This window comes from Malaclemys terrapin, chromosome 16, assembly GCF_027887155.1.
Source record: "Malaclemys terrapin pileata isolate rMalTer1 chromosome 16, rMalTer1.hap1, whole genome shotgun sequence".
In the NCBI taxonomy this organism is placed as follows: Eukaryota; Metazoa; Chordata; order Testudines; family Emydidae; genus Malaclemys; species Malaclemys terrapin.
The window spans coordinates 5,999,949-6,023,227 of NC_071520.1; the positions used below are offsets into that span (position 1 = coordinate 5,999,949).

Genomic DNA, 23,279 nt, shown 5'->3' on the forward strand with positions numbered 1-23,279 from the left:
TTCCAGAGATTTAACATTTGCTCCTGATACCCAGGCATCACAATTTTTGTCAATGTGGTAGGCATGACGGGTAAATGACACATCCGGTTTCCACTTTAGGGCTCTGAACCGCCGACGGGCATGCTCGGGTGTTAGCCCCATTCTGAGTCTGGCCTTGTTTTTAAAAAGTTCATAACTGTTCATGTGTTCCTTAGGCATTTCAGCCGCCACCTCTGCTAAGGGTCCACTGAGCTGCGGCCTCAGCTCTACCATGTACTGGTCTGCAGTGATGCTGTATCCAAGGCAGGCCCTTTCAAAATTTTCTAAGAAGGCCTCAGTATCATCACCTGCCTTGTAGATGGGGAATTTTCTGGGATGGGAAGTGGTACCTGGAGGGGGGTTGTTAGCATTGGCTGGTGCATCCTGCTTAGCCTTTGCTACTTCCAGTTCATGCTTCCTTTCTTTTTCTCTCTCCTCCATCTCTTTTTCTTTCAGCTCCATCTCTCTCTTGTGGGCCTCCTCTTTGGCTTTTTCTTCTCTTTCTCTCTGCTCTGTCTCGAGTTTTGTTAATTGAAGCAGTCTCTGATGTTTTCTTTCATTTTCTTCTGCTTCTAGTTTGGCCAGTTCTATTTTGTTAGCTACTTCTTTGGTAGTCATTTTCCTGTTTTCTTGTGCTGGGTAACCCCCTTTGCAGTTGACAAACTGGGAAGCTCTCAGCTCTGGCTGCTGCAGAGTTAACAGTAACTTTCTAACTAGCTACTCCCGAGGATGTAAAAAGAAAAAAAAAAAACAATTCAGCTTGTAAATACCTTTTACCAGTCATTTGCTAATTGAACCCTTCTCTTAACAAAGGACCTGTAAAAAAAACTTAACACCTCTGCCTTCAGGCAAGGAGAGATAAGATATGCATCTATCTACTTCCAGCTCGGCTTTCCAAGCAGCTAGAAGGAAAAAAAAATCTCACTGGCTTTTGGGTTTAAAATGATCCCACCGCTGCCACCATGTCAGGACTGAGATCCCCACTTTGAACTTTAGGGTACAAATGTAGGGGCCTGCGTGAAAAACTTCTAAGCTTAACTACCAGCTTAGCTCTGGTTCGGCTGCCACCATCAATGGATTCCCTCCCTGGGAAGCCTTGAAAAACCCTCACCAAATCCCTGGTGAAAACAAATCCAAAACCCCTTGGATCTTAAAACAAGGAGCAATTAACCATTCCCCTCCTTCCTCCCACCAACTCCTGGTGAATCAGTTCCAACCCCCCCCCCCCTGGGATCTACAACAGGGAGAAATTAACCATCCCCCCTCCTTCCTCCCACCAACTCCTGGTGAATCAAGATCCAAAACCCCTTTGGATCTAAAACAAGGAAAAATCAATCAGGTTCTTAAAAAGAAGGTTTTTAATTAAAGAAAAAGGTAAAAATCATCTCTGTAAAATCAGTATGGAAATTAACCTTACAGGGTAATCAAACTTAAAGAGCTCAGAGGACTCCCCTCTAGTCTCAGGTTCAAAGTACAGCAAACAAAGATAAACGCTCTAGTAAAAGGTACATTTACAAGTTGAGAAAAACAAAGGAAAACTAACACGCCTTGCCTGGCTATTTACTTACAAGTTTGAAATAGGAGAGGCTTGTTTAGAAAGATGTGGAGAACCTGGATTGATGTCTGGTCCCTCTCAGTCCCCCAGAACGAACACACTCTCAAACAAAGAACACAAACAAAAGCCTTCCCCCCCCAAGATTTGAAAGTATCTTGTCCCCTTATTGGTCCTTTAGGTCAGATGCCAGCCAGGTTACCTGAGCTTCTTAACCCTTTACAGGGAAAAGGATTTTGGAGTCTCTGGCCAGGAGGGATTTATAGTACTGTACACAGGACAGCTATTACCCTTCCCTTTATAGTTATGACAACTTGGGAAAGTGGCATTGCAGCCGATGGATTGGAGCTGGGCTCCCCTCAGACAGCTAGTCACAGCTGACGTCCCTTCCCAGCACGGTGCCAGCTGCCTCCGGGAGACAGCAAAGTGCAGATGGCAGTTCCACAAGCAGTGTCTGGCTTCCCCTGCGAGAGGTGGCCCCGAGCACTAGTCCCTGCCCGTCCACCTAGATTTGGGGTCTCCTCGCTGTTACTGCTGACAGCCGTTTACATCCACTGTAAAGCCAAGCCAAGAGAGACATGTACACTCAGGGGAAGAAGCCCACAGCAGTTTGTCCTGCATGAATCATTTTGCAGTGTTCCTCATTTTGGGTCCTTGTCACACACTGGGTTCCTCATTTGGGCCTTGGCAGGAGAATGAAACTCAGCTTCTGCGCTGGCCACTTACGCTCTGTGCCAGGGTTGAGGGGTTCTTTGGGGGCAGCCCCTTCTGCCCCTCAGATGCCTCCCACGACTCTGTATCGGCCAGTGTTTGGATAGTCCTGGGAGTAGATTGATGGGTTTCAGAGTGTACTGCCCAGCTCCCGTGGAGAGATGATGTAGCTACCAGAGAGGCCTCATCTCTGAGGGGGGGAAGAGGAAGAGAAGTGAAGGAGGGGGTACCAAGACAGGGGGCTGGAAAGAAAAAGGAGGCCGCAGGTGTGGAACATGAAGAGCTTCAGTGAACGTTGCTACAGCTCCAGTGCCTGACATTCGGCCTGAGCGTGTCTGCAGTGAGTGGAAGAAGCAAGTGATGGGAATTTGGGGCTCTGTTGTGGACACTCTGTTGTGGACACTCACTCCTGTGGAAGGCAAGGCCGTAACCTAAAGCACGTCCTCGATATGGCAGGATAATAGTGGGTATTCCACGGCATGCTCTTCATTTCTGGAGGAGAGCTCTGGCCAGGGCTACTCCAGGGTAGGGTCATCGGAAGGTTCTGTTACAATCAATCGGCTATTGTCAGCGGTTCAAAGCTCCCCTGGGGACTGACGCTCGGCTTTCGGCGTCTCTGTCAAGTTCAGTTCTGCATGAGTGAGTGTGTGGGGATTGAGAGTTCTTGGAACCTGCATTCCCAGAGCGCGGCTGTGAAACTTTGGGAGGCTATTTTTGGATTCCTGTAAAACTTCCCGCAGTTCCAGCTGGCCCCAGTATCCCTGACTTCCTGTTGTGTGGTATTGCTCTGGGCTGCTCAGCGGCTGCGTGTTAGTGCTGGAGGAAAGGCTTCCTGCCTATGTGTGTTCTGTGCACAGCCTCGCTCGAATGCAACATTCACGCTGAGCATGCATCACACGACTCCAGGGAATTCAGAGGTTACGGTTCCTGCAGGAAAATTACGAGAGCCCCTTTGCATCTCCTGCATGTACGAAGGGAACAGTATAACAAACCAATACCTCAAGGTTTGCATTTAAGGCTAATGATGATACTTTGTTTAGTGACTTTTATCTGACACTCTCAAAATGCTTCCATGAGGTGGGGGATTCATTAACCTCTTAGTGTCTCCATCTGGAAGCCTCTTTCAAGGTCTCACAGCCGTCGGAGTCAATCAGGAAGGCGATCCAGGTTTCCTCAGCGCTAGGCCTGTTGTCACCACTAGTCTGGTTTATCTAATCTAGCTGTCTCTTTGAGGGCTTTCAATATCCATCACTATAGCATCTGGAAGCTTCCCAGGTAAGATGGACTGTATGGAGTCCCCTGCTCTTCTCCCTTTCCTGGGTGAGGGGGCTCTGCTGGTGACTGACAACGCTTTACCTACAGCTCTCGTGGGCTTCGGCTGGGGCTTGTGAGTTACGTTGTGCATAGCTGTTGGTCATGGGTGCAGATGTGGTTGCGGAGGTAGCTGGAACCTGGCCTTTTGCTGGCTTTGCAGGCTGTGGACAGAACCAGTGGAAGGGACTGAGCCCAAGAGAGCTGTGCTGACGGCAGCCTGGCCCATTGAGGGACTGCTGCCTTGTGTTCAGACTGCAACTCTTGCATGTCGCCCACACTCAGCCCAATGCGCAGCATGCAGCAGTAATGCAGCCTGGAGGTGACCACCGCACGGATCGATGCAGCCCGGTCCCCATGCGGGAGGAAGGGCGGAGGTGCCTAGCGAAGGCACACCCGGACTAGAGAGCACCATGGAGTCATGCTGCCCCTTTCTGAGTGCGGACCAGTGAGGTTCTACCCCTGGTCAGGGGCAGGTGGGGCTCCAGCCAGGCCACCTTGGGAGAACAGGAGCCAGGCACAGCATCGAGCACTGGACAGGATACCTGTGCTGCCCCCAGCCGGAGCTCTCCTCAGCCTCGGGCTAGCCCCGGGCAGTGCCAACACGCTGCTGCTGGCTGCCAGGACGGAGGAGGAGCTTCCTCCCAGAGCAGAAGGGTCAGAGCCAGCGCAGGCAGGGAGCGGTCTCCAGCAGAAGACACGGAGAGCCTTTTGCTGACCCTGGCTGGCTTTGCTGGACCCAGGTGGCTGAGGAGAGGTGACTGACCCACGCCCTGCCCCCGTGCCATGCCCCAGCCGAATCCGTGTGGTGTGCTGTTGCCAGGGCAAGTGATGCCTCCTGGAGGTCAGCGCCTGTGACAAAGGAGGCAGGCACCCTTCCCTCCTCACCCTGAGATGCTCCGGGGGGGGTGGGGTGGGGGGAGAACCTGGCTGAGTCATCTGGCTCCGGGCTGCCAGGCGCTGCCTTAGCTGTGTCTGCCAGAGGCTGCCTGGCATTCCCAAGGCCTGGAGGCTGGCATCCCCTCATCCCCTGACGATGACTGGCTGACGCTGCTTTTGATGACTGTGTTCATTTAGGTTTGTAACAGGATTGGCCCTTTCTACCTGTAGCTGCCATGTTCCTTCCAGAGTTTTGCAGGTGACTTCCATCCTTCCCTCTTGCAGCACCCTTGGCCTGTCGCTCGTCCAGAGCCAGGGCAGGGCCTCCCTGTCAGCTAGGCCTCTGCCCCTCCCCTCCCCAGGCAGAGCTCCTGCTAGATCCCAGAGTGTCATGGCACCCGCTTTTGCCAGCCGAGCCCTCGCTGCGGGGTTCAGTGTGGCACCCGGAGTCCTGTGAGACTGCGGTTGCCCGACTCCAGGGCAAGAAGGGGGAGCAGCCCCCTTCTCTTAGACCAGCACCACACCGAGGGTGACCAGAGGGCAAGTGTGAACAATCGGGACGGGGTGGGGGGGTCATAGATGCCTATATAAGAAAAAACCCCAAATATCGGGACTGTCCCTATAAAATTGGGACATCTGATCACCCTGACTGCCCCAGTCTGGACTCTTGCCTTCTCCCACCCTGGTGTCCTTGATCTTCCACCCAAAGCACCTTATCAGGTGGCCAGAAGGCAGCAGTCCGCGGAGCACTGAGGCACCAGTTGCTGTTCTGCCGCTGCTTCCTGGCTCCATCCAGGATCCCACCTCCACCCGGGGCCTTGCCCTGGTGCCACTGGCTGGGGAGGAGAGCGGTGGTGCTGCCTAGTGCCGACTCTCCCAGACTGCTGGAGGACTTCCTCCCTCCCCTTCTCTAGTGTAGAGTGCCAAGCCCCGGCTTTGCCTTTCCCTGCCCCGTCACTGTACCACATCTTCTCCTTTCTCTTGGCAGCCGTGTGCGAGGGGAATTTCACCTGCAAGGAGAACGAGGTGTGCGTGAGACCCAGCGAGTGCCGCTGCCGCCATGGATACTTCGGGGCCAACTGTGACACCAGTGAGTATCGGGCGTCTGTTGGAGCTGGCCTCAGCAGCTCTTACCTCAGTCCTGACCCTGTCCCGTAGCTGAGTAACACAGCCCCGCCAAGCTCGGGTTAGTGCATACGCAGTAAAGTCAGAGTGCCAAAGCTCTGCTCCTGCAGTATTGATGATAAAAGCAGCCAGGGAGCGCGGGGTTAACTCACCCCGCTGCACACGCCCTCTAAGTGTGTGATGTGGTATTGGCCCTTTTGCATGTTGTGCTCTTTCCTTTAGAAAATGCACTTGGGAAAGATGCCCGCTGACCCCTTTGCTTGGGACTTGCCCAGGCTTGGGCATTACAGGCTGCTTTTAGGGGATCTCTGCTGCAAATTGTTCCGTTTGCTCCTTGGCTGGAAGCTGACATGTTCTAGCTGGATTGCATCTTCTAAAGAGAAGCCCATGGAGTCGGTGCCTAGGCTGTAGGCCCTATAGTGGGGCTGTCCTGGAGCCAGGGGGCTTGGAAGTCTGAGCTCCTACAAGGGCCACGCTGGTGTGTGGCTGACAGCACGCTGCTCCAGCTGCTTACTTATACATGCTTCAGGAGGCTGGAGCTCCTGGGAGTCAGTCTGGGTCTGAGTGCCCAAGAGTGATCACCCCTACAAACCCGTCCCAGGAGCTGTGGGCGTAAGGGGTGGCAGGGCTGGAAGTAGCAGTTGGACAAAGCTTTCCCCTTTGGAAATCCTTGTTCCCGCTCCAGCAGGGCCGCTTCCCAAGGTGCAGGCTCACCACAGTGTTTTGCAAAGCTTCAGAACCGTATTTTTCCCCAAACCAATCTGACACTTCGCACAGCAGGCTCACCTCCTCCAGCCGCCCAGCGAAGCACTGGGTCCAGAATGCAAATCACCCAAACTCTCTTTGAAACGGACAGTGCTCTCTAAGCGAACAACGGAGCAGCAGCAACGTATTCCTCACAGGCAGAAGTGGTGCAGGCTTTCCCCCAAATTCCCTGCTCCCCGTCTCCTTCAGGCTGGCACCAGGAATGGAAAGTTTCAAGCCACAAGGGGGATTTCTGGGAAAGCAAACTGAGACGTTCTGCTGGCTGCCGAATAACGACAAGCTTCTCTCTTTCCTTGTCCGTACCCCGGATAATAGAGCACGAGAAGGAGGCGTTAGCTGACACTGTTGGCCCCCCACACCCTCCTGGGATCCTCATTTCATTTACCTGCTGCCAGGGCTTAGCAAAGTGCAAAGTCTCACAGCCTGCAGTGAGCTGCCCAGCAATTCCAGGGGAATGGTTGGGGCCGAAACATTTTTGTTCATTTAGTGTGGCCAGGAAAGTGACTAATGGTCCCGTCTTACTCCGCAGATCAGCTTCTGCTGGAGTTGCAGTCAGTCTGCTCATGCCACTGACGTAAACAGGCTTTGATTCCTCCTTACTCCGGTTATCCCTGTGGAGCCAGCCCAGCCCAGGCCAGAGAAGAGGCAGCTGGAGTCTGTTCTGGCTTAGGCATCGTCAGTAGCATTGTTAACCGTGTTCGGACTGCATGGGCTAAAGTCTGCTCCCATTCAGGATCCCGTAATTAAACAGCTGGGGCTGACCCGGGTCAGCTGACTTGGGCTTGTGAGGGTCAGGCTGTGGGGCTGTAAAATTGCTGTGTAGACATTCAGGCTTGGGCTGGAACCTCGCAAGGGGGGGGCGGGTCCCAGAGCCCAGCATTTCTAAAGAGCCTGGAGGGGCCAGTCACTGCAGGGTTCATTTATTGCTTCCTGCGGGAGAGGAGGAGTTACGTGTGAATCAGAACCCTGAACCAGCGGAAACGTCCACGTGTCTCATAACCAGCCTCTGCTGACTCACTCCTGGTGACGGCTCCAGTGCTTAATCTGTGCCAGGGCCTGGCAGTTCAGAGCCCCGGCACCGCTGGGCCTGGCAGTTCAGAGCCCCAGCGTCTCGGGGCCTGGCGGTTCAGAGCCCCGGCACCGCTGGGCCTGGCGGTTCAGAGCCCCGGCGCCGCTGGGCCTGGCGGTTCAGAGCCCCGGCGCCTCGGGGCCTGGCGGTTCAGAGCCCCGGCGCCTCGGGGCCTGGCGGTTCAGAGCCCCGGCGCCTCGGGGCCTGGCGGTTCAGAGCCCCGGCGCCTCGGGGCCTGGCGGTTCAGAGCCCCGGCGCCTCGGGGCCTGGCGGTTCAGAGCCCCGGCGCCTCGGGGCCTGGCGGTTCAGAGCCCCGGCGCCTCGGGGCCTGGCGGTTCAGAGCCCCGGCGCCGCTGGGCCTGGCGGTTCAGAGCCCCGGCGCCGCTGGGCCTGGCGGTTCAGAGCCCCGGCGCCGCTGGGCCTGGCGGTTCAGAGCCCCGGCGCCGCTGGGCCTGGCGGTTCAGAGCCCCGGCGCCGCTGGGCCTGGCGGTTCAGAGCCCCGGCGCCGCTGGGCCTGGCGGTACAGAGCCCCGGCGCCGCTGGGCTTGCCACATCAGTTATGAAAATAAAAAAATTGCTTGAGTCCCGGCCCCTCTTTCCTTACAAATGAAGCACTGGCCGGCTTCTGTAGGTAAGAAATGGTGAACGCACCAGAATTCTATCCCTGAGCCTACCCGGATTCTGCTGCCTCCTTGTCTAGGCAGGAGGCCTCCTCCCCACCCCTGAGCAGCTGGGGATCAGACTCTGTGTCAGTCATAGGGGAAGGTGTGTTTGATTGATTGACCAGGGGTTGCTTTACGTGTGCAGGATGAAGCAGCTAAGGACAAGGACAACAGTCATGCAACAGAACAAGTGTTCACCTAAATAGTAACACATTTCTACCAAGGAGAAGAGGCACTTTGCAGTGGGAAAGCGGGGAGGGGAGGGGAAGGAGAGGCCAGACTTTGCCTGTCCTGAGCTCAGCCAGACGGCTCTTGGAATTGTTGCCTCTGGAAGCTGCATCAGGGCTGGCTCCCAGCCCCTTTCCCTGGGACCTGCCCAGGCCTGCATGCTACAGGGTGCTTTTAGGGGCTTCTGCTGGAAATTGGTTGGAAGCTGACATTGTTTCCAAACGGAGACAGCTAGAGATGCTGGCACGGCTACTGCGTTCTTGTCTCCCTGGCCCTGGAATTGCATGTTCAGTGGCAGCAGCGCAGCCAGCGGGCGCTATAGGCTCCTGCGGGACCTGCTGGGTCGCTTCCCCTTCCGGGGCAGAGCAATGTGCAGACGCAGAGCCCGTGCGCCATGTGCTGGGGAGACGAGCCTGCGAATGATGCTCGGCTGCTGTTGCTGACTGTCGTGCAAGTCCTGCACTGCTCTTGGCACCGAAGCAGGGCTACACAGACCTACAGTCAGCAGATGAGTGTGCTGGGTGGGGCTCCTTTAAACTTGGGTTTGGAGGTGCAGTCCTCTAAGGAGCTGCAGCTGGTACGTAAGCTGACGGGATGATGGCAGGAGGGGCCTGGTGACCGACCCAGGGACTCCTGCCCCCTCCTCTTGGGCTCGGTGGCTGCTCAGTAAGTCCTGGTGTGTTGCTTGTTTTGCAGAATGTCCCCGCCAGTTCTGGGGTCCAGACTGCAAGGAAATGTGCAGCTGCCACCCCAATGGCCAGTGCGAGGACGTCACGGGCCAGTGCACGTGCAACCCCAATCGCTGGGGGCCCAAGTGTGAGAACGCCTGTCTCTGCAAGCACGGCAAATGTGACCAGAAGACGGGCAAGTGCACCTGTGAGCCCAACTGGTGGGGTCCCCAGTGCTCCAGCTCTTGCTACTGCAGTCTCAACTCCCAGTGCGACCAGCAGACGGGGACCTGCCTCTGCCAGCCCGGCTGGTGGGGCCGGGGCTGCAACAACCAGTGCGTCTGCAACAACTCGCCCTGCGAGCAGTTCACCGGGCGCTGCCAGTGCCGGGAGCGAATGTTTGGCCCGCGCTGCGACCGCTACTGTCAGTGCTACAAGGGGAAATGTAACCAGGTGGATGGGACCTGCGCCTGTGAGCCGGGATATCGGGGCAAGTACTGCCGGGAGCCCTGCCCAGCGGGCTTCTACGGACAAGGCTGCAGGAGGCGGTAAGTGTGCAGGGCCTTGGGCATGTTCAGGCTCCCATGCTGCACTGGGCCCTGCCCGCCCGGTTGAGGACCGCCCCTGTTTCACCTGCCTTGTGCAGTCACCACTTGCTCCAACAGCCGAGTCCTGCCCATGGTGGGGCGGGAGGGAGGGGTGAGCCCCAGGCACACGGGGGGGGGGGGGGTGTTCAAATGATTGCTCACGTTCTGGGTTGTGCTCCCTGTTGGCGTCTGTAGGTGTGGGCAGTGCAAAGGGCTGCAGCCCTGCACCATCGCGGACGGCCGCTGCCTGGCCTGTGAAGCTGGCTGGAATGGCACCAAGTGCGATCAGGCCTGCTCCTCGGGCTTCTACGGGGACGGCTGCGAGAAAATCTGCCCCCTGTGCAAAGACGGCCACACCTGCAACCACATCAATGGCAAGTGCTCGCACTGCAATCCCGGCTGGATTGGAGACAGGTGAGTGGAGGCTGCTTTGTGCGGAAACAGGCTGCACGCTCCTGTGTTCTTCCCTTGGCCAAAGCGATGTTTGTGGCACTACCTGCCTTAGACACGTGGCCCCCCTGACTCCTAACCTTTGCCTTAGCCACTAGACGATGCTGCCTTCCTCTGAACGCCATTTAAAGCCCTCTTCTGGGATTGGCTCTCCCCTCCTCCTGGGGCATCAAACATGCTGGCGCTTTGCGTAGCGCTCGGTCAACATGCCCCAGTCCTGCCACGGAGCCGCCCCGCTGGAAGCTCTGGCCAGTCACAGACTGACAACATAGCTGACAACTAGAAGCCAGTCGCAGAGCAGAGCATGGGCAGTGACCCGTGGGGACATCCTGGGGCGCTGGTCTCGGGGCATAGTGTGGGCAGTGGCTGGGGTGACGTCCCTGCGGGCCGGTCTCAGAGCACAGCATGGGCAGGGAATGGTGGGGAAAGGTATCTCAGGCAGAGCATGGTTAGTGAGGTGAAGAGAAGGAGAGTGTCCCAGGACGGTGTCGAAGGCTCTGCCAACTCCTGTCTGTGCTGTGTGGTCTCGGGAGGTGCCTCTCTGCTGCAATCACAGCTTCACCTACCAGATAGACTGTAATCCCGTAGCAAGAGTGCCAGGCCAGCACTAAAGCTGCCTCCCCCAATGGCCACGGGTCCCACCAGCGATCATGGCACCTGCATTCGCAATCTGGAGCTCTCAGAGCGTTTGCGGTGGCCTCGTGCTTTTAATCCCGGCTAGCGCCTCGCACGGGCAGCACTGTGAGCTGGGGTTGACGTACGCTGCTGCTTTCCCCAGAGAGCCCAGCATGTGGAGAGAGGCAGCAGAACCTTTCCTTTTGCTGCCTACATACCTCACAAACTGTGAGCAATACATGACCCCGAGTCCAGCACTCCCTGCACGGAGCCAAGGGTCAATTGGCTGAGGTGGAAAATGGCCTGGCAGCTCCCCACAGCTAAGCTCAGTCCTTCTGCCGGCTAAAGGCTCCTGGTGACTCCGTTCCCACAGCCCCTGTACTCGGACAGGGAGGGACCACACAAGGGCAGTGGCTTTGCAGCACTCAGATGTGTTTGTCTGGAGAGTCCAGCAGCTGCACCAGCGTGGCTATGCCAGCTCCCAGGGCGTGCTCTCCTCCGGTGCCCGCCTTGTGACCTGCTCCTATTGGCCCTTTCCTAGGTGTGAAACCAAGTGTCGCAACGGGACATACGGCGAGAATTGCGCCTTTGTGTGCAGCGACTGCTTCAACGGGGAGTGCCACTTTGAGACGGGCCGATGCCTCTGCCGGGCCGGCTCTCACGGCACCTAGTAAGTGACTCTTGTGTCTCGCGCTCTGTGCGACTGGCGTGCTGGGTGCATGGGCTGCTCCCGCCATTGCAGACCAGTCTGGATAAACACACCTGGATCTGGGCACATGGGCGGGGCTGTCTCTGACATCCCCAGGAGAGGAGGCTGCGGGGGAGAGCCCAGAGGAGTATGACACTGACCGGTGCTTAAATTGTAATGAAAGACATGCCAGGGCTCAAGCCATTTACTTTTGTGACTGACGTGGCAAACCAGAGGTGCCGGGTCTATGAACTGTCAAGACTAGAGGTGCCTTAGTCTAGAGGTGCCGGGGCTCAACCTTAGGAAGCACTGACAGTGTCCCCTAAATAATCTCTCTGGAGCCTGCAGAAGGAGGAGGGTGCCTTTTGATTGAAAGCACAACTCCCTCCAGGGGGAGTTAATTGATTGCAGTTCGTTATTGTACTAGCTGGGGTGGCAGGTGAGGGCGGCTCTGTCTGGCTCAGATCAAATGAACCTTCAATGTATCAGTGCAAAGTTATTCTTATTTCTTCATTCCTGGCTTCCGTCTGCTTGAACCCCATCAATGAAATTATCCTGCGCCTGTTTCCTGTTTTCAGTTGCAGACCGAGCACTGTCTACTTTTTCATTTTCACAAACCGCCCTTCCCAGGCTGCCCGGTGTTCATCTAGACACTAAGCAGAATTTGCTGAAGAATATACACCTCTACCCCGATATAACGCGGTCCTCGGGAGCCAAAAAATCTTACCGCGTTATAGGTGAAACCGCGTTATATTGAACTTGCTTTGATCCATCGGAACGCACAGCCCCTCCCGCTCCCCCCCCCCCGGAGCACTGCTTTACCGCGTTATATCCGAATTTGTTTTATATCGGGTCGCGTTGTATTGGGGTAGAGGTGTACCTGGGTTTTGTGTGATATGTTCTGTTTGTTTGTTGTGCTGGTTTTCACGGTGAGATCCCAAAGTAGAGGGACAAACCGAACACAATTCTTAATACAAGAGAGTAATTGCAAGTAAAGCAAGAGCTTATTTTCCAAACCCCGTCACCTGCCACCATTGCAGAGACAGCTCGGTATTGTTGCACATTCATTATCATCCTTCATACACCTTTTAAATGTATGACTCGGAAAAGGCCCGGAATACACCAGTGCCACTTTAGTTCCACCCAGTCCAGGGAAGGTGGGGCTTTTTGTGATTTTCACCAATCAAAAACCAGCCAAACACAAACCCAACAACACAAACCCACTGAGAAACTCAGCGGCAAAGCAAATAAACAAGCAGAACTCTCCGAAGGGTTTTGAAATGGAACAGAAAACACATCCTGTGTTGTTCATGTCACACGCGCGTTCATCCCTCAAACATAAACAGGCACACCTCGTTCAACACGAAAAACCTGTCGTGCTGTGAGGAAAACACAAAAAGCCCAGAATCCGCTGGTGTGCTTGGTTTGTAATTAGATCGAGCCACATTTCTGCTGACACAATGACAGTGGTGTCATGAGTCTGCCAGGTCCCACCCAAAGCACCTTGAATTGCTTAGGGAAGCCTCTCTGTAGAGCCCCTTGCTGTGGAAAATGTCCGCTGTGGTTTTTCTCAAAGTCCTTCTGGTGGTAACTGGCTGATAATATAGAGACATGCTCTTCCTGAGAGTTCAACCAAGAGTCACTGGAAAATTTTCTTGTCCAGTTAAGCAGCCGGGAGGCTGACGGTGATTGCAGAAGCAGGTGTGAACTTCCACAATGTGCTTTAGGAGAGTGCCGGTTGTTTTTTCAGTGCACGGAGTGGTTCCAGCTAAGGATGATTGATCCTGAGCATTTTCTCCTCCCCTTTGTTATATTTCCATTGTCAGCCCATGTGGTGGATATAACAGCCTTGGGAACAATTCATGGTCATCAATGTTTGCTAATAGTGATTCACTGCATGTTTTAACGGTAGGTAGTAAGTGCTCTAGCCAAGGATCCTAGGGGAGGTGTCATCCACAGGCTGAAATTATTACCTCTTGTGGTTTACCAAGCCTAAAGATTACTGGAAATTCAGGTTTCTCTTTCAATTAATTGGTAAGATCTCTGTCTTGGAGAGGCTTGGAAGAGCGTTCCCTCTTCCTGTATGAGAGCAGATAGTGTTTGGAGGGAGAAGTGTGAATTGCTGCACGTAACAGGGAGGGAGAAATCCGCCATATTCCTCGTTCTGATGGGAAGAAGGGTTTAGTTGTTATGCAAATGACACAAAAATTAGGGGAGTGGTAAATATTGAAGAGGACTGGTCAGTGATGATTGGGATCACTCGGTAAAGTGGCCACAAGCAAACAATATGCGTTTTAGGTCAACTAAATATAAATATATACATCTAGGAACAAAAAATATAGGATAAAAGATTTAGAAACCCTGCCCTATGAGGAAAGGTTATAACAATTGGGCATGTGTAGTCTGGAGAAAAGAAGACTGAGGGCAGACCAGATAACAGTCTTCAGAGCCGTTACTTACAGGATGGGGGACTCTATCCCTGGAAACAGTGACTCTGAAAGATTTGAGGATCATGGTTAAGGCTATGTTTTAGTCATGAGTATTTTTAGTAAAAGTCATGGACGGGTCACGGGCAGTAAACAGTTCACGGCCCGTGACTTGTCCATGACTTGTACTATATACCCCTAACTAAAACAGGGGCCAGGGCACCTGAGCTGTCTTCATGTCATTAATTATTAGTTCTCCTTCCCCGCTAAGTAGAGGACCTACACTTTCCTTTTGTCTTTCTCTTGCTCCTAATGTATTTAAAGAACCTCTTCTTCTTATCTTTTATGTCCTTTGCAGGTGTAACTCATTTGTATCATTGTCTTTCTGATTTTGTCCCTACATGCTTGTGCTGTTCTTTTCCTCCTTTGCAATTCATCCATGTTTCCAGTTTTTGTAGGATTCCGTTTTGATTTTCAGGTCATTAAAGAACTCCTGATGGAGCCATATTAGCCTCTTACTGTTCTTCATATCTTTCCTTTGTATTGGGATAATTTGCAGTTGTGCCTTTAGTATTGTCTCCTTGAGAAACTGCCAGCTCTCCTGAACGTCTTTATCCCATAGATTCGCTTCCCATTGGCCCTCACCTACCAGTTCTCTGAGTTTAGTTGGCTTTTTTGAAGTCCATTGTTCTTATTCTGCTGCTCTCACTCCTTCCTTTCTTTAGAATCACCTTCACATTTGCAACCAATTCCTCCCTGTTGGTCAGAGTCAGGTGTAAAGTGGCCATCCCCCTCGTTACTTCCTCCACTTTCTGGGACAAAAAATTGTCCCCCATGCATTCCAAGCACTTACTGGAAATATTGTGTTTTGCCATGTTACTTTTCCAATGGATGTCTGGGTAGTTAAAGTCCACCATTACTACCAGGTTCTTGTGTTTTGGATATTGTTATTTGTTCTAGAAATGCCTCATCCACCTCCTCTTCCAGATTTGGGGGTCTAGAGTAGACCCCTCCCATGACATCACCCCAATTTTCCCCTGCTTTTAGCTTTACCCAGAGACTTTCAACTGGTCTTCCTCTCACCTCCTTCTGGACCTCAGAACACATGTATATATTCTTGACATATAATGCAGTACCGTCTCCCTTTTTCCTTGCCTGTCCTTCTTGAAGAAGTTATACCCCCCTATACCAATATTCTAATCATGAGATTTATCCCACCAAGTCTTTGTGACATCAGTTATGTCATAATTAGCTTATGTACCCATACGTCTAGTTCTTCCTGTTTTCCCCCATACTACTTGCATTTTTATAGCAGAAATATATGATGTTGAGCAGATTCCCTCACTGATTTCCCTCTTGATGTTCCTCTGAGCCTCTTGTAATTTTCCATGTCCCCTCCCTACTGCCCGAACATTTAGCTCTCTCTTAAGGTTGTTTTTTTTAATGCTTACCTGTGACCTTTTGTCACCTGCCCCCTTTGAAAGTAATTTATGACCCACCTCAGTAGGTTGGCATGTCTGTGTGTGAAGATGCTCTTCCCCTTTTTGGTCTGGGGAATGATTAAACAATTAGAAACCCTGCCTTATAGTGATAGACTCAAAGAGCTCAATCTATTTAGCTTCACAAAGAGAAGGTTAAGGCGAGACTTGGCCACAGTCTGTAAGTACCTACGTGGGGAGCAAATATTTAATAATGGGTTCTTCAATCCAGCAGCTAAAGGTCTAACACAATCCAATGGCTGGAAATTGAAGCTAGACAAATTCAGACTGGAAATAAGGCATAGATTTTAACAGCGTAATTACCCATTGGAACAATTTACCAAGGTCGTGGTGGACTCTCCATTACTGACGATTTTTAAATCAAGACTGGATGTTTTTCTAAAAGATCTGCTCTAGCCATTATTGTGTGGAAGTTCTCTGGCCTGTATTATTATACAGGAGGTCAGACTAGATGATCACAATGGATGCTTGGAATCCACGCCAGCAGAGCCAGTGTTGATTTTGCTTTAGATTGGAGCAAGTCCAACCCAGGTGGAACCTACAATGCAAAAAGTTGGAGGTCATTTTTTTTTCAATTTTTTTGAAGGGGGTGGGTTTGTTTTGACTTATTTGAAATTTGATACCAGAAAAGGTCATCAGAAATTTATTTATTTTGGGGGTTTTGTTTACCCTCCAGCTTCCCCCGCCACCATTGTGCACATATTGTCTCTCCCTTACTTCCCCTCTGTTTTTCTCTTTTTTTCCTTCCTTTTTTTCCATTTTCCCACTGGAAAAGGGGGCAAAAGGGAGAAACAACAAACTGAGAAACCAAAAGAGTCCTGGAAAGGTTCTTTCCTTCCCTGCCAAAACTGGCGCAGGAAGTGCTTTCCAGTCAATCTAGCTGTGTGAATGACTTGCGTGTCTTGTGCTCACCGCTCTGAGTGACTTCTGTCACGCAGTGCGACTCTATCGCGCAGGCTGCTGTCTGCCCAGTGAGCAAAAAACGGCGGCCAGGTTAGATTTTCACACTGTTCCTAGAGGTTTTGTTTTTCACAGCAAATGATCGTTCTCATGTGTAAGCCTTACGTACTGCACAGATGAGTGTTGTGACCATTTGTCTTGTGTACCCAGCTCACTGCATCTCCAGCAGCACCTGTCGTGAAATCACTTGTTTGTTTCAACTCTTCGTTTTCCAGAATCCCCTTCAGTGATTGATGGAACTGCTAACTTGAGGGGAAATTTGCTGTCTGACTAATCACTGTCTGCCTCGCCGCTCTGCTTTGCTTCCTCAAAACCGCACAGCGGTGATTAACTCTGGACAGCCAGGTCGCCAGTGCTAAGTGCCTCTTGTTGGCCCTTATTAAACAGAGTTGTGTAGCTGTCTCCCTCAATGGGTCTTATCAGTCAGATTGGGAGATTTACGACTAAACTGAGAAATAGCAGCCAGGATAGAAATAATCTCTCCTTGTCATCACGGCAGCTGCCAGAGATCGGGAGCAAAAGCTACAGAACTGCCTCCAACCCCAGTAGAGGAGCGTGGGCCATCGTCTCCTCCCTGAAGTGGGGGATAGGGGCTGGTGGGAAGTTGCTGATGGCCTGGCACAGATCAGTGGGCACACATGCACGCACACCTATGCTGCAGCTTCGCAATTCTGATTCTCTTGACGTTTGAGGTGTGTGGTCCGGTTTTGGGGCTGGGGCTAAGACACTCATGGCTTCCCAGATGTCCTGCTGGGGCCCTGCATTCCCATGTGTCCCGCGGAAACCGTGCTAGCAGTGGGGGACGGCTGTGCTTACGCTTCCAAGGAGGGCTTTGATGGCTTCCTTAAGGAGCTGGAAAGCAGCTCTGTGGTTTGCTGGCTGAGTCCAGCAGGGGGCACTGGAGCATCCCTTTTACAAATTGCACCATGTGGTTCCAACCCTGGCTGCGGAAGGTCAAGGCCAGAGTCATGTGTCTGATGCATGGCCCCTGGCAGGGAGGGCTTTGCAGGGTGCCCAGATGTTCGCTGACTCAGCCTTTTGCTGCTGCTGCTTTTTTCAGTGGAAGGAAAGGGGAAAGCAGTGGTGGTTTTGTGCCAATGCCCCCTGCTGTGTCACCCACCGCAAGGGTTCAGGCCCCAAAATCATGAGATTGGCTTTAAAATCAGGCGATTTTAAAACATGTTTTTGGTTTGTTTATTTGCCTTCTGGTCTTAAGCCTGGAGGATTCACATTTTCTAGCTTTCTTCCTGATCCGCGATTACTAGAAATGTGCTTTCTGTAAGTGGAAACTTGAGAGTCTCCCATAATCACCTGACTCCAGAAGCTGGGGCTTTAAGCAAAACACCAGCTATGATGACGATCCTGTTAACAACATGAGAGTTGGTGACGCTGCCAGAGCCTTGTAGGGAAGAGCGTTGGGCTCAGTCAGGCGTGCTCCTCCTGGTGTCGTCGCATTGTGGGGGCCCCATTTCCCTAGAACCTCTCCAGCGTACTCAGACAGGTGCAGGCTGCTTAGGGAGGCATGGGACACAGCGCACACAAGCCAGGGGCGCCGATGCAAGGTTTGCGTGCACACGCTGCAGACACTTGGTTTGTGTCACAAAGCCACAAGTGTCTCCTAGCTGTACAGGTCCAGGCTACGCTCACTTTAGTGTGATGGGGTGAAAGCAACTTAGCCAGACTTTCCCTTTAACCTCTTGTGCACAGAGACGGCCGGGTCCTTTCCCCCTTTCACTGTGCTGATGGCTGGGTAGCAGGGTGGTATTGTGCTGGGTGGCGTTCCGAGCTAATCCTTCCACACCGTCTGCTCTCTTAATGAGGCAAGAGCTAGTTTTCTTGGTGCTGTTCTGCCGACTCACCTGGGATCTGACCCTCACGGGCTGGGTTTTCTTTGACGTTCCCTCACCCCCCCCCCCCCCCCCCCGGAGAGTAGGCCCTTCTAATTATAAGAGCATCTTAGACCTGTGTTTCCAGTCAGGCCCAGCTGATGTGCTGTGTGTCACATGGAGGACTCTGGTAGCTGAACGAACACCGTGACTCCAGAAGATCCATCCCATCCAGAAGCTTTGTCAGCAGTTTAAACCCCTGCCGACGGGTTAAATATAACTTTGGTCAGCAGTTACTCATTGCCCCTGGCTTACAGACTAACTTCAGAAAGGGACTTGGCTTCACTTTGCTCAGGATAGAAAACTTTGTGGTAACTTTCCCGAACAGCATGTGGGAATTTCTCTGCAGGGCACCCGGTGACGTCAGTGAGGAGTAAGCCTGCATTTATTGCTGACAGTAACGTTAAAGAAATACCAGTAATTACAAGAAGGGAAGCGAGCCGAGAACAGCTGGAGACTGTTCCACCATCACAATCCCCCTGCAACTGAAAAGCGCAGACTTAGGTAAAGGGTGACACCAAGATTACTGCAGGGGTCCCTCAGTCTCGCCTGTTGAAACAGTTCCACCGTGTTTAAATAACTAAAGAGTCCTTGGAGCAGGGGGACTAGACCCGGGGTCTCCCACCTCCCAGGTGGTGCCATAATCAACCGGCTACAGAGTCATTCACTCTCTGGCCTGGTGAATGTTTAAGTATTTATCCAGAGTGAAACCGTTTCAACAGGAGAGATGGGGGCAGCCCCACATCAGCCTATCCCATGGCCCAGTGGCAAGAGCAGAGAGACCTTTCTCCCCTCAGAAAGAGGGGGGAGTCCCAGGTAAGCGCTGTAACCATTGGGCACCACTCCTCCTCTGGCCCTTCCGTGTGAAGTAACTTGTTCTCCCCAGAAACGCCTTCGGCGCCTGCCTCCAGGAGAGGGGGCCTGGCTGTGATTGCTACCAGTGGGAGGCACCTCTCCGTAGCCCACACTTAGGCGCCAGTCTCGGGGGGGGGGGACACTTAGCACACACCCCGCCCATTGGCTAGTTTAGGCAGCTCTCTGCCTTGCCTGCTGGCTTTTGTGACTCGCAGTCTGAGGCACCTACTTCTCCCCATTCATTGTATAGGAGCCTAGGGACTGAATTCAGGCGTTGTGACTCTCAGTGGCGTTCCTGTGATTTTCTAGGTGCATAAAAATTAGGCGTTGTGATGCATGAGCCCATCCTTTCTCTTCCTGTAACCCCCTGCCTGGGGCGCAATGCACCTTCCAACTTTGCAACAAACGGAGCAGGGGTCCTACAGACAGCAGCCTCCTTCACTGCACAGCCCTGAACAATGCAGAATTCATACGCACAAGCAACCTTAGTCCTGGCATTTCTTGACTTTGCAATCTTACTAGTGTTCTGTTAACAGTTGTGTGGCATTTCCTGTTTGTTTTTTTAAAAAGCAAACTGAACAGATTCCATCATGTGGTCTCCTTTTGACACCCACATGGGTCATCAGCCGTGTAGAAACCTTTAAATCCACCACACAGATCTCTGCCACATAAGCTAATGGAGTAACTGATAGCAGTAGTAGGTTGTTATCCTCTGTGTGGACCAGCACTAGGGGGAGATGAGACGCTTTGCTAGTGAGTTTCACAGATGTTTGTTGACATCAGAGGAATGGTGAGATTTCGAATCTTGGATTCCTTTCCAGGCTCTGGAGAGGAGTTTAGACTAGTGAGCATCCCAGTTCCATTCTCCTCACCTAGGTAGTCCCAGTTTCCAATCCTCAGGCATTTCATCCCATCAATACCCTTGCCCAGCTATTCCTAGTCCTCCCCCAACACCGACAGCTCCTTGCCCAGCCAGTCCTAATTCCCACCTTTCACCTCTCAATCTAATCTGTTCCTCTACTTTCCCCCCTCCAGTAACCCACACACCTCACTTCCCCATCCCTTCTGGCTCCCAGTCCCTGTCTCCCTCCCTGGGCTCCTTGTTCAAATCTACTTCCCTTGCCTCCCCCCTTAGGTCTGGTGCTTGCCACCCCCCTGCAGATTTCAAATCCCCGCTCCAAACCATGGGGTGTGAGAGCTTCTCAAAGAATTTTTCTCACTACAATTTCAGCTGAGCAAAACAATGGATTTTTCACTAGTCTCCTTCTTGGAAATGGCTGAACCACTTAGGCTGAAATTTTCCAAAACAATTCAGCCTGAGGCAGGCACCCAGCATGAAAAATGTCAGCCCAACCAGTTAACGATTGGCACCGTTATGAGCAACTGAAAATAAGGTCTCATAACAGAAATGTCAGGCAAGTTTAATAATAGGTAATGCTACCCGCCTCGTCTATAATAACAGAGAACAGCGCTGCTTCCAACAGCTGACATCCAATCCCTGACCCAGCTGCTCTGAGTGGATGTGAAGCCTGCACGGACTCTGCGCTAATCCCTGTGTTGTGCCTGGCACATGGTGCCACATGGGCACGGAGCTGGGCCGGGGGAAGCTTTGTAAGTTTAAACGGCATGAAATGTGCTCGGGCCAGGCTAGCCAGCTGAATCCCTTTGAGGCCTGACAGCGCAGCAGCTGCCGGCAGCAGCTGCCGGCAGCAGGCTGGAACGTGCCAGCTACGCTCTGCCTGGTGGAGACAACGGGCCCTGGAGTCTTTGTGTTTTATCATTGCTGAAGGCACTAGGTTCAAGCCCAGGGACGTGGCGCTGAGAGAGGGCTGGGTTTTATGGTGGGGAAAGCAACAGGGGGCAGAGCCAGACGGTGACTCCCTCAAGCGCATCGTGTGCATCACGTGAATGAGGGCTGTCACTGCTTCAGATCATAGCATCCGGGAGCTCGTCCAGGCACAGAGAAGCGGGAACCCTTCGACCAGGGGTGGGCAAACTTTTTGGCCCGAGAGCCACATCTGGGGATGGAAATTGTATGGCGGGCCAGGAATGCTCACAAAATTGGGAGTTGGGGTGCAGGCTCTGGGGTGGGGCCAGAAATGAGGAGTTCAGCGTGCAGGAGGGGGCTCTGGGCTGGGGCAGAGGTGCAGGTGGGAGGGGGGTGAGGGCTCCAGCTGGCGGTGCGAGCTCTGGGGTGCAGGACAGTGGGACCGAGGGGTTCAGAGGGCGGGAGGGGGATCAGGGCTGGGGCAGGGGATTGGGGTGCAGGAAGGGGTCAGGGGTTCAGGCTCCGGGCGGCGCTTACCTCAAGCAGCTCCTAGAAGCAGTGGCATGTCCCCTCTCCGGCTCCTACATGGAGGCGCGGCCAGGCAGCTCTGCGCACTGCCCCATCCACAGGCACCACCCCTGCAGCTCCCATTGGTTGTGGTTGCCAACCAATGGGAGCTGCGGGGGCGGCGCTTGGGGCGGGGGCAGTGTGTGGAGCCCCCAGCTGTCTCTACGCATAGGAGACGGAGCGGGGATGTGCCGCTGCTTCCGGGAGCCATGGCACTTGTGGAGCGGGGCAAGCTCCGGATCCCACTCCCCAACAGGAGCTCGAGGGCCAGATTAAAATGTCTGAAGAGCCAGATGTGTAGTTTGGCTGTAGTTTGCCCACCCCTGCCTTAGACACTGGCAAACTTCACTGAGGAAGGCAGTCTGTGCAGAGCACATTGGCAATGGACAAGCCCAGTGCAGAGCATATGTCTGTAGGGGCCAGCGGACCCAGCATAGAGTGCACTGGGGGCAGCTCAGAGCTCGTGCCCCATTGATTGGCTTGTTGTTTGCTACCCACCGCACCTGTTGCTCTCTAGGCACCGGAATAAGTTCTCACACACACAGATCTGCACAGCAGACAGGGGGTCCCCATCCTCTCCGCATGTCACCTCCTCTGCTAAAGTGCTGGCCCCTCACCCCACCCCTGAAGAGAAGCTGCTAGCGTGGCAGGAAGGGCCATAGATTCCGGTTCTGCCAGGCTAGGGCCCAAACCATGAAGGATTTATGGCTCCGAGCTAATGTCTTCACTTTCACCAGAAGCAGCGGCAGCCTGCGCAGCAGAGAGGTAACACGTCAGGTTGCCGCCTGTAAGATGCAAACCCCAGGACATCCGGGATGATCCTGAACTCTTAGAACCGGACAGCCGGCAGCACGTTCTGAGCACCCTGACCGATTTCTCAGGACAGCTACGGCAAAAGAGGGATGATCCAGGGAAAACCTGGACCGGCGGCAGCCCTAGTGCAGCGCTGCTAGTGAGCGGGTGATTGCATCCCATGCCTGGCCACAGCTCACGTAGCGTGTGCTATGCTGATTCAGGCTGCAGGAGACACAGGAGCCAGGAGAAGCCATCTTCTCCTTGCCAAGCCCAGGTGCTAAGGAGCACGTTGGGCCACCCCAGCTGTCTGGACACTCGGGCACTGCAAACGTGACCTGGCAAATCCCCACAACACGGTGGCAGCTGCCACCTCTGCTTTTTCCTTGGCTTACTTCCTCGGCTGCGTCTGCACAGAGCTTCAGCCACCTGCTCGCAGCTGAGCCCCGGTCTGGGCTTGCAGCAGGGGAAGCTGAGAACCTGCCCCACCTGAGGCGAGAGGTATAGCGCTGAGAGTCTGTCTCCAACGCCTGGCACTTCAAAGCCCCCACCCTGAGGCTACAGGTGTGCTGCAGAGAGCAGCAGGTGACAGGGCAGAGCCCTCAGGTGAGATGAGCCACCACCTAACAGAGCCCTTTGGGCTGGTCCTCCTGCGAGACTGGAACAGAGCCACATAAGCACAGTTCTCACCATACAAGCCGGGCTCCACAGACATGGCACCAGCGGCCGGGGCACTGTGGTGATGGGCACCATCTGAGGATCTTCATAGGACAGGACCTCACAGTCAGGCTGTCAGAGCCCCAGTAACTCGTCTTGGCCCCTTCCGGGAGCGGCATGGGGCAGGGGTAGGCAGGGAATCTGCCTTAGCAGCAGTCACACTGCACCGCTGGAGATTGCGATCGACTGGGAGATCCTCTAAGATCGACCAGTCGATTGCGATCAACCGGTTGGTGACCACTGAACTAGGGAAATGCAACCTAGATGGAGCTACTATAAGGTGGGTGCAAAACTGGTTGGAAAACCATTCCCAGAGAGCAGTTATCGGTGGTTCACAGTCAAGTTGGAAGAGCATAACGAGTGGGGTCCCTCAGGGATCAGTTCTGGGTCCAGTTCTGTTCAATATCTTCATCAATGATTTAGATAATGGTGTACAGAGCACACTTATAAAATTTGCAGATGATACCAAGCTGGGAGGGTT

General features: G+C 53.4%; 1 protein-coding gene across 2 annotated transcripts in view; it reads left to right on the forward strand.

The window, feature by feature from the left end:
- Positions 1–23,279, forward strand: part of SCARF2 (scavenger receptor class F member 2) — a 94,887-nt gene that overhangs the window by 24,199 nt on the left and 47,409 nt on the right. For both annotated transcript variants that reach the window (XM_054006296.1, XM_054006298.1), the window contains exons 3-6: positions 5,460–5,561; positions 9,017–9,536; positions 9,771–9,989; positions 11,182–11,310. In XM_054006296.1, coding sequence (XP_053862271.1) covers positions 5,460–5,561; positions 9,017–9,536; positions 9,771–9,989; positions 11,182–11,310 — 970 coding nt within the window. The remainder of the gene's footprint in view (positions 1–5,459; positions 5,562–9,016; positions 9,537–9,770; positions 9,990–11,181; positions 11,311–23,279) is intronic.